Raw genomic sequence first — 11,443 nt, 5'->3', positions numbered from 1 at the left:
TTGTTCAGTCCCTCTGGCAGACCTGTGGAGTGCGGGCGATCCGGACAACCCCCTATCACCCCCAGACCAATGGACTGTGTGAACGCTTTAACGAGACCCTGAAGGCCATGCTACAGGCCTTTGTAGATCTAGAGCCAGACTGGGAAAGATACCTGCCCCACCTCCTCTTTGCCTACTGGGAGGTGCCCCAGGAATCTACCGGATTTTCCCCCTTTGAACTGCTGTATGGGCGAAAAATCTGCAGCCCCCTGACCCTACTGAAGGAATACTGGGAGGGTCAACTACCAGATACCGGGGTCCTTGTGGTGCCCTACATCTTGGAACTGCGTGAAAGGATGGGCCAACTAGCTGGCCTCGCAGCTGACCATCTCCAAGCAGCCCCGGTCCGGCAAAAGACATGGTATGATCGCAAGACACGCACCCGTGTCCTCATGATTGTCCCAAATCCCCAGAACAAATTGAAAACCACATGGGAGGGACCCTCTCGTGTCATTAGGAAAGTGAATGACACTAACTATATTCTCGGACTAGATGATCGGGGGAGACGGCAGAAAACGGTACATGTGAATATGATCAAGGAGTGCCATGACCGAAACCCCCTTGTTATGGCTGTCTGTCCAATACCCTCTGTGGAGGAGGAAGAGGCTGTACCGGACCTCCTGGAAGCAGCACGCCATCCAACTGACATGCACCAGGTGCCCCTGAGTCTGCAGCTGAACCCGGGGCAACAGAGGACCATGAGTGCTGTCCTGGGCCAGCGCAGTACCGCTTTTTCAGCCCAGCCTGGAAAGACCACTTTCACCACTCACCATGTGGAGACCCTGGGAACCCGGCCCCTCCAACAAGCCCCATATCGTGTCCCCGAAGCTGTTAAGAACACTATCAGACAGGAACTGAACAAAATGGGCCTCTCCTATTGCTCTTGTCCCCAAGAAAGATGGTAGCATCCGCTTTTGCATTGACTACCAATGCCTCAATGACCACACGGTTAGTGACGCCTACTCGATGCCCCGTATCGATGACCTGCTGGACCAGCTGGCTGGAGCCCACTATGTCACTACTCTGGACTTGAGCAAGGGCTACTGGCAAATCCCCTTATCTGCAGAGGGTCGGGAGTGCTCTGCCTTCATCACCCTCTTCGGCCTGTTCGAGTTTCTCAACATGCCTTTTGGCATGAAGAATGCTCCTGCCACCTTCAAGCGCACGGTGAACCAGCTGCTTCGGACCTGACATGACTTTGCCTGCGCCTACCTGGATGACATCGCCATCTTTAGCGAAACCTGGGAAGATCACCTGCAGCAGGTGGGCTTTGTCCTGGATCGAATTGCAGGAGCCAACCTCACGATTTGACCAGACAAGTGCCAGATGGGGATGGCGGAGGTGCAATATTTAGGACACCGGGTGGGAGGGGGTAAACTGCGCCCAGAACCAGCTAAAATAGAAGCCATTAGGGAATGGCCCACCCCCCAGACCAAGAAACAGGTTATGGCATTTCTGGGCACTGCTAACTATTACCAAAAATTTGCTCCCCATTTCAGCACGATTGCGAAGCCCCTCACAGATCTCACCAAGAAGGCCATGCCCTGGATGGTAACCTGGACCCCAGCCTGCCAGACTGCATTTGATCAGCTGAAGGAGGCCCTTTCCCATGACCCCATCCTAGCAGCGCCCAACTACCAGCGAAGGTTCCTTGTGCAGACAGACGCCTCTACTTATGGGCTGGGGGCGAGATGTTTTTAAACTACATGGAATTCCTGATGATGTGGTATCTGACAGAGGAGTGCAGTTCACGTCAAAATTTTGGAAAAGCGTTTGTTCAGCTTTAGGGGTAACAGTTAACCTGTCCTCTGCTTTTCATCCTCAGTCTAATGGACAGACCGAGAGGACCAATCAAACTTTGGAGGAGAACCTTCAGTGTTTTGTCAGTTATCTTCAGGATGACTGGGTGGACTATCTACCTACGGCAGAGTTTGCCTATAACAATGCTAAACATAGCTCCACCTCCCAAAGCCCCTTTTTCCTCAATACGGGGTATCATCCAGTTTTTATTCCTGATCTCCCTATCATAACTCAAATTCCTGCTGTTGCCAACAGATTAACTACATTGCCGGAGATTCAGGCGAAGTTGATTGAGACTTTGGGGGAGGCTCAGGAATGTTATAAAAGGACTGCCGACAGACATCGCAGATCACTTCCTACCTTTCATGTGGGCGACAAGGTTTGGCTATCAACCAAAAATCTGAAGGTTCATGTTCCATCTGAAAAGTTGGGCCAAAAGTTTGGGGACCTTTCCAGATTTCTGCTCAGATCAATCCAGTCACCTTTCGCTGAAAACTTCCTGACAGTATGAAGATTCACCCTGTTTTTTACGTATCACTTTTCAAACCATTTCATGAAAATCCTTTCCCTGGAAGAATTCTTCCTCCTCCTCCACCTGTTAAGGTACAGGGTGAAGAAGAATATGTGGTGGAGAAGATTCTTGACTCTAGGATGTTTAGAGGGAAATTGCAGGAAGGAGGGAGATGGATGGAGAGAAGTGGGGAGAGAAGGAGGGGGAAGAGAAGGGGAAGATGAGGGGGGAGAGGAAGGGAGATGGATGGAGAGAAGTGGGGAGAGAAGGAGGGGGAAGAGAAGGGGGGGAGATCAGGTGGAGAGGAGGAGGGAGATGGAGGGGGGAGAAGGAGGGAGAGGAGGAGGGGGGAAGAGAAGGGGCGATATAAGGGCGGAGAGAAAGAGGGAGATTGAGGGGGGTGAGAAGGAGGGAGATGGAGGGGGGAGAAAAGGAGGGAGATGGAAGGGGGAGAAAAGGAGGGAGATGGAGGGGGGAGGGAAGAAGGAGGGAGATGGAGGGGGGAGGAAAGAAGGAGGGAGATGGAGGGGGGAGGGAAGGGGATGGGGAGAGTTCTGCTGTAGTGCAGAGTTCAGCTCACTCCCCCAGGTTGGTCTCTGTAGGCTCAGGCAGAGGAATCTATCTTGCAGCCACCATGTAGTTGTCAGCTGCAATGCTTGAAAGTTCCCGCCCACACATCTTTTCAGGCTCAGCACTGGTTAGGAGTTGGAGTGTGGGCGGGGCAGACAGGAGGAGACGGGCGGGGCAGACAGGAGGAGAGGGGTGGGAGGAGGCCATCTCTATGCTGATGACACGCAAATCTATCTTTCTGCTCCTCCACACCTCACCCCTTCAGTCTCCTCCTCACCTCACCCCTTCCTACTCCTCCTCACCTCACCCCTTCAGTCTCCTCCACACCTCACCCCTTCCTACTCCTCCTCACCTCACCCCTTCCTACTCCTCCTCACCTCACCCCTTCAGTCTCCTCCTCACCTCACCCCTTCAGTCTCCTCCTCACCTCACCCCTTCCTACTCTTCCTCACCTCACCCCTTCAGTGTCCTCCTCACCTCGCCCCTTCCTACTCCTCATCACCCCTTCAGTCTCCTCCTCACCTCATCCCTTCAGTCTCCTCTCACATCACTAACCTACTGACATATCAGCATGGATGTCACTCCACTTCCCCAAACTCAATCTTTCCAAAACTGAGCTCTTAGTATTCCCCCCGGCCCGTGCCCCAATCAATAATACAACCATCTACAACCTCCCCTCATGTTGTAATCCTAGACTTCCATCTGTTCTTTCAGCCCCAAATCTAATCGCTGTCCAAATCTTGTAGACTTCATATCTCTGACCTCCGCAACATCTCCAACCTCCGCAACACCTCCAAGATACGGCCATTCCTAACCTCGGAAACCACTAAGCAACTTATTCCCTCCCTGGTTATCTCTCGCCTTGACTACTGTAACTCCCTCCTCATTGGCCGACCTCATCACAGGCTATCCCCTCTTCAGTCTATCATAAATACTGCCGCCAGACTCATCCACCTTACCAACCATTCAGTGTCCTCCACCCCTCTCTACCAATTCCTGCACTGGCCTCCATTTAGTGTCCTCCACCCCACTCTGCCAATCCCTCCACTGGCCTCCATTCAGTGTCCTCCACCCCTCTCTGCCAATCCCTCCACTGGCCTCCATTCAGTGTCCTACACCCCTCTCTACCGATCCCTCACTGGCCTCCACTCAGTGTCCTCCACCCCTCCCTGCCAATCCCTCCACTGGCCTCCATTCAGTGTCCTACACCCCTCTCTACCAATCCGTTACTGGCCTCCACTCAGTGTCCTCTACCCCTCTCTACCAATCCCTCCACTGGCCTCCACTCTGTGTCCTCCACCCCTCTCTGTCAATCCCTCCACTGGCCTAAATTCAGTGTTCTCCACCCCTCTCTGCCAATCCCTCCACTGGCCTCCATTCAGTGTCCTCCACCCCTCTCTGCCAATCCCTCCAGTGGCCTCCACTCAGTGTCCTACACCCCTCTCTGCCAATCCCTCCACTCCCCTCCATTCAGTGTCCTCCCCCCCTCTCTGCCAGATCCTCCACTGACCTCCATTCAGTGTCCTCCACCCCTCTCTGCCAATCCCTTCACTGGCCTCCACTTAGTTTCCTCCACCTCTCTCTGTCAATCCCTCCAGTGGTTTCCCATTGCCCAGAAAATTCAAATAAAAATATTAACAAGAGCATGCAAAGCCATCCACATCTCTGCCCCGAGCTACATCCCCATTGTCGGTGTGATGTCTATGTTGTCAGGACCTGGTCATGGATACGGGGAAGTTTAATGACAAATTACAGGAACATCACAGACTTGGAATGCAATTATTTCTTACAATTTTCAGAAGGTGCCAATAATTTTGTCCATTTTTGGGGTTCTGCGTGGAGTGTGTCAGATTTGGCTTTTTGTTTCTCCACTTTTTTGTGTCACCAATACAAACCAAATAAACACGAGAACGCCAAAACATTTGTCATTGCAGCAATTTACTGGGTGAAGTGGTGCGTTACAGAAATGCGGGAGGGGGGGGGCAATATTTTTGGTCATGGTTGTATGTATGTTTGTCAAGATGAGGGTGAAGCCTTGCAGGTCTACAAATCCGGCACAGTAGAGGTTTCAGTTGCAGTCATTATAGTAAGTGGGTTCCATTTCCATCTCCACCCGATCCCTTCTCCTCGTTCTCCTCTCACTCTGATTCTTCTCATTCTTCATCTTCCTCAGGTCATTGACCATAAAGATGAGGAGCCCAGTGTAGAGGACAAAGACCGCACCGGGAGACAGGAGGTGACCCCAACCAGACCGACCTCCTAAATGGAGATAATGGAGGACAATGAGAGAGTTGTACAGAATAGTAATATTATATATCAAGCCCGGTCAGATCTTCAGTCCAGCAGGGTCAGGATAACAGGACAGTCACACTGGTAACAGGGCAGACATTCTGGTTGTCCTGATAAGGACGTAGCCAGCCATTTAATATCTCGTCCAATAAACATGGAGGATAGCAGAGGCTCAGATTATCATCACACAATGACAGTGGACCGGGTGAGGATAGGACCATGTGAGAGGGTCACCAGCCATCACATCACCCCAACAAACACTACCAATAGCATATGGACCCTCTATGAAGGTGGGGGGGGGGGACCACAGCTGCTTTATACAATCTGCTGACCTTACACCGGGTTGGTAATGGTCCTAATACCAGGAATATCTGGATTATTGCCTGGCGTTGTATACCTGCCCCTTCACATTATTCACCCGGTCAGTTCTTCCATCTTCCCCCACCTTACTCTGTTCTCCCTTGTGGGACTTCACCATGTGACTTCTTCCTCCGTTCTGCCCCAACCAAAAACATCAATATCATTCCATGACCAGTCCTCCTCGTCTCCTGCTGGATATACAGAGTAGAAGCCAACAACAGAAAAGCTTCAATGCTGACATAGGAACGGCATAATGACTAGAGATGAGCGAATCGAACCAGGCGAACTGGAATTCGAGTCGAATTTCAGGAAATATTCGATTCGCGTCGAATCCGAAATTTTGCCTACTTCGGGTGCGCGAATCGAATATTTCCCGATCAGCCGGCAAAAGTGTCCCTGCAGTGAGCTCCGCTATTTCTGACAGTTCTCTGACAGAAGGAACACATGTTTAGCGGTTGAAACATTGTATCTATTAGTTTCCATTTAGGATACAGATGTTTCAACCGCTGTACATGTGAAGAAGCTGTGAGAGAACTGTCAGAAATAGAGGAACTCTGCACATACACTTTTTGCCGGCTTGGAATTATTCTTATTTTCATCCTACTTCTTCTGCTTCTTCTTCTTCTTCATCCTCATCCTCAGAAGAAGAAGAGGATGAGGATGAGGATGAAGAAGAAGAAGAAGTAGGATGAAAATAAGATTAATTCCAAGCCGGCAAAAAGTGTATCTGCAGCGCTCCTCTAAGTGTATTTGCAGAATGTCATTTATGGAAACAAATAGATACAATGTTTCAACCGCTGTATGGAGGGAATGTCCCAGAACTGTCAGAAATAGACAGAAACTGTCACAGAACTGTCCTTCTTCTCATCCTTCTCCTTCTTCTCATCCTTCTTCTCATCCTTCTCCTTCTTCTCATCCTTCTTCTCATCCTTCTCCTTCTTCTCATCCTTCTTCTCATCCTTCTTCTCATCCTTCTCCTTCTTCTCATCCTTCTCCTTCTTCTCATCCTTCTCCTTCTCCTTCTCCTTCTTCTCATCCTTCTCCTTCTCCTTCTTCTCATCCTTCTCCTTCTCCTTCTCCTTCTTCTCATCCTTCTCCTTCTCCTTCTTCTCATCCTTCTCCTTCTCCATCTTCTCATCCTTCTCCTTCTCCTTCTTCTCATCCTTCTCCTTCTCCTTCTCCTTCTTCTCATCCTTCTCCTTCTTCTCATCCTTCTCCTTCTTCTCATCGTTCTCCTTCTCCTTCTTCTCATCCTTCTCCTTCTCCTTCTCCTTCCTCATCTCCAAGGGCATTTAAATTAAAGGTACAGTGTTCTGCACTAATTTAAAGGCTCTCTGAAGCCTAGAAACCCTTTTAATAAGTTAACTTCGTAGCGAATTAATTCGCATCGAATCGAATTTCATACTGGAATTCGCCGAATCAGCCGAATCGAATTTTTGAAAAATTCGCTCATCTCTAATAATGACCCATGGCCATCACAAGAAGAACAATGGCTTCCTTGAGGTGTGGGCTGTTATTGGCTACCTGGCTTCACCTTCTCCATGTTGTGTGAGGGGCACCCAATGGGGAATAATGGAACCTCTTGGGGGTGGACTGTAGTTTTGTTCCTTTGTTACGTACCAGTGAGTTCTTCATAGGAGGGTCACTTCATATTTCACGGCTGTTTCAATAAACATTAGCAAAGGAAATGGGTTTTTAAAACTCACCTCTGAAAAAAAATGTTAACCCCCCCTCCCCTACCCCCTCTAACCCATCCTGCCCTTCTCTTGTGAAGTAAGGTATGCTCACCTTTATCCACTGTCTGGGTCCCTGGCTGGTGCCATTTCTGGGTGCGAAGGACCTCTAATCCTGTACACGCCTGTACCAGCTGATCCCCAGTGGTCCTCTCATCCTGACATCACTCCTCTTCTGAATCTTGGGAGGACCCCACTGATGGATGTCATGCAATGCACCCAAAGGACCCCACTAATGGATGTCATGCAATGCACCCAAAGGACCCCACTGATGGATGTCATGCAATGCACCCAAAGGACCCCACTGATGGATGTCATGCAATGCACCCAAAGGACCCCACTGACGGATGTCATACAATGCACCCAAAGGACCCCACTGACGGATGTCATACAATGCACCCAAAGGACCCCACTAATGGATGTCATGCAATGCACCCAAAGGACCCCACTGATGGATGTCATGCAATGCACCCAAAGGACCCCACTGATGGATGTCATGCAATGCACCCAAAGGACCCCACTGATGCATGTCATGCAATGCACCCAAAGGACCCCACTGACGGATGTCATACAATGCACCCAAAGGACCCCACTGATGGATGTCATGCAATGCACCCAAAGGACCCCACTGATGGATGTCATGCAATGCACCCAAAGGACCCCATCTCTTGCAAACAGAAGAATAGAAAAGAATCGGGACCGGAGGGTCATGTGTCCATGGCTTTAGATGAGGATCAGTTAGGTGGAGGAGGGAAGGGTAGAAGATGAGCTAATTGCCTGAAGATGAACTAGAAGCCAAATTTAATCTCAATCCAAAACCCAACCCAACCCTCACCTGAAAGCAAATTCAAATTTACGAGATAACAGCCTCACTACAAGGGTGAGGAACACCACACTGATATATACAAAGATAAAGAACACGCGTGTCACTGACCTGGACAAGGCTCATGCGTCTGATTGGTGGATCTCTTACTGATGTAATTCTTTGCCGAACATCTGATATCCCAGGAATTGGGGGGTGACACGGGAGGCACAGTGACACGGACTATCCGCTCTGAGCTGACATTATCTACCTCCAATTCTCCATTCACAGTCAGGTAGATGGAGGGGTCAGTCCCCTTCTCTACCCAGCAGAAGATCTCAGCGCTGCCATTTTGGAAACACCTCACGTCCAGGACCGGGTCCGATACCGGAACTGAGAGACACAGAGATGGGGGACAAGTCAGTGTCTTTGTCAGTAACTGATGGAAGGTTTCTTACACCAGATACTGGACAGGACACACCAAGAGACAGACAAACGTCTTCCAACAACCTGAAATTGGCAAATCTGGTGGATCCATGGAGACTTGGATGTTGAGTTCTGACCGATTAGTTAACTGGACACCTTAGCAGATCACATCCATCCTGCAGCAGGTAAGAGCCGGCTCGCCCTCCCGTACCCGACCATGCATCATATCTACAGTATATATAAACTCAGGAGAGGTCTCCGCCTCTCACTCACCTGGACAGGAGATGTTGATGGATCTACTTAGATTATTCATCTGATTGGTGACATCACAGCGGAGGGTTCCGGAGACCAGAGGAGGAAGAGTCACCCGGCTGGCTGAGGAGACGGATCTTCCATTCAAACTCCAGGAATAATGCGGATCTGAACCGTTCACCGAACATTCACCCACTGCGCTGCCATCCGGGAGGCAGGAAACATTCACGGAGATGCCAGAGAGGGGGGCTGGGGGAACAGAATTCCAGGATATGTAATTGGTCGGATTAATGACAGATATAGACATCACAATGGTCCTATGGGAATATGGAGGCTGCCAGGGCTACCCTCTCCTTCTGTAAGTACCAGTTACCTGGTTGTCATCCTGATCCTCTGATTACAAGATCCACTGGCCTGAAATGAATATATTGTCTTTGGACTCTGACTTTGCTCTGACTTCACTATACACATGCTTGTTCTGGATCAGAGACTCACAGTCTAAAGATACTAAAACCAGAGGCAGCCGGGAAAGTAGCATTTTCATGAGTCAGTGTAACAGAGCGACACCCATCCTCTGGCTTATCAAATAAACTTTATTATCTAGCAGGGTCAAATGTGGGTCAGAGCTGAGAGGCTCTGCAGACCGGCTCTCCAAGACTTTCCCCTGCACTAGAATTTTGGAGAAAGTTCTAGAAGCAGTGGGCAGAGGTAAGGAGTGGCTAGTCTGTACTCTCAAGAGATCCTGGCCAATCCCCAACAGAAGGCTTGGTTTGGGGCCAGGACAGCCCTTAAGAGTGACCGAACTAGCTCGGCAGCGGGAGAGTTGGGTTGGAAGATGGAGAAGTGAGGCTGGAGAGCAGGAGCCAGGGAGGGGTCCAGATGTAGAGGGGCTCACCTACAGGCAGAGGACCTTGGAAGGAGGAAAGCTCAGGACTTCACCAGCCCCCAGAGAGAGGACCACCTATGCAGCAGGGAAGAAGCGGCCCTGCCAGAAGGCCTGGTATCAGCCACTAACCCACCAGCAGCACAGGAGAAGGACTGAGTGAGCAGACCTGCACTCCCTCGGCGAGAAAGGGGAAGGAGCGCTCTGGTGGGAAACCAGATTTGCCACCACCCGGGACTGTCTTACTTTATTGTGACAGGCACTGGATCCCCCACAATTGATTCACCCAGAACAATTGGATAAAGGAGTATCTAGAGTCTGGGGTGGTACCAGCAAGGGGAAGGTGGCACTCTGGTGGGAAACTAGTGTAGCTTACTTCCTGGGAGTGTCTTACATTTAAAGTGACAGACGCTGGAATCCCTGTCCAGGGGTTCCTTCAGGCAGCCAGGTAGAGGATTCATCTGGGGTCTGGGGTGGTACTACAGGAGATGCTGAGAATTTTGCTGTAAAGACTTGTACATAGTTCAGGAAGATTGTCCTCTGTTGGCATTCTCCTTGGGCATTCCATACACCCCTTACCCCATCCAAGTTCTAATTCCCCTAATAAACCCCCCATAGGGGCCAACGCGGATGGTAGCAAGGTCCCAGAACATCGCCGCCGGAACCGCGAGCATCTGTAACCAGCGTGAACCACAACAGCCGGGCGGATGTGACATCACCAAGGGGAGAGGTCAGCAACCAAGGAAGAGAAAGGCTACGTGCTCGGAGCTAGCTGCTGCTTCTACAGGCCTGGAGGTGAACTATCCAAGATACACTTTTAGGTGTTCCTTTTCTATTATTTTGCTTTCTCCTTTTTTTCTGTCTTTCTTTTCTGTGCTTTTTCCTCTTTTTTCACTCTTGCGGTTTACACTGGTCACATACACTTCTGATTCCGGCGGCGACGTTCTGGGACCTGGCTACCATCCACGGTGGCTCTATGGCAGTCGGATGGACTTCTGCAGGATGTGGATGACGCAGTAAACCTGGAGATCATCCCTTATTTCAGAGTTTGTAAAGGACCCCTCCCCCCAACCATAGATTTTCTGAAAGCACATGACCTGTACAATAAAAAAAATGTGTTTCTAATTTTTCAGGCTCCACGATATTTAGGCAAATGTTTATCGAATCGCTATTTTCACTTAAAATACACTTAAATCATTATTAGTTGATGCATACATGGCAAAAAGGACGAAATTCCTGCTAAATTCCTACTAAATATTAAAGATAAAACTGTATTGAATTATATTAATAAAAAACAAATATTTGGAAATTTTAAATTACGCCTTAAAGTGTGAAATCTGAAAGTGCACAAAACTGTAACTAAACACAATTTACTCTAAAAATTTGGAGGTTACCATTTTTCACTTACAGCTTTCAGAGTTTGTAAAAGACCCCTCAAACCATATATTTTCTGAAAGCACATGACCAGTAGTATAAAAAAAAAAATGTGCTACTCGTTTTTTAGGCTTCGCAATATTTAGGCAAATGTTTATCAAATCGCTATTTTAACTAAAAATCATTATTAGTTGATGCATACATGGCAAAATGTACAAAATGTCTGCTAATTTCCTACTAAATATTAAAGCTAAAACTTTATTAAATTGTATTAATAAAAAAACAAATATTTGGAAATTTTAAATTGTACCTTAAATTGTGAAATCTTAACGTGCGCAAAACTGTAACTGAATACAATTTACTCTAAAAATTTGGAGGTTACCATTTTTCACTTACAGCTTTCA

At 48.9% G+C, this 11,443-nt stretch overlaps 1 protein-coding gene across 1 annotated transcript in view; it reads right to left on the bottom strand.

Annotated features, from left to right (window-relative positions):
* Nucleotides 1–4,841: 4,841 nt before the first annotated feature.
* LOC149435319 (uncharacterized) overlaps nt 4,842–11,443 on the bottom strand; it is a 130,282-nt gene continuing 123,680 nt past the window's right edge. The window contains 3 exon segments of the mRNA XM_089662797.1: nt 4,842–5,179; nt 8,237–8,497; nt 8,804–9,031. Coding sequence (XP_089518923.1) covers nt 4,989–5,179; nt 8,237–8,497; nt 8,804–9,031 — 680 coding nt within the window. The 3' untranslated portion in view covers nt 4,842–4,988.

The sequence above is a fragment of the Staurois parvus genome, unplaced genomic scaffold (assembly GCF_062004578.1).
Source record: "Staurois parvus isolate SC_StPar_1 unplaced genomic scaffold, SC_StPar_1.0 ptg001544l, whole genome shotgun sequence".
NCBI lineage: Eukaryota > Metazoa > Chordata > Amphibia > Anura > Ranidae > Staurois > Staurois parvus.
The sequence above is the reverse complement of the archived record's forward strand: the minus strand, read 5'-3'. Positions and strand labels throughout refer to the sequence as shown.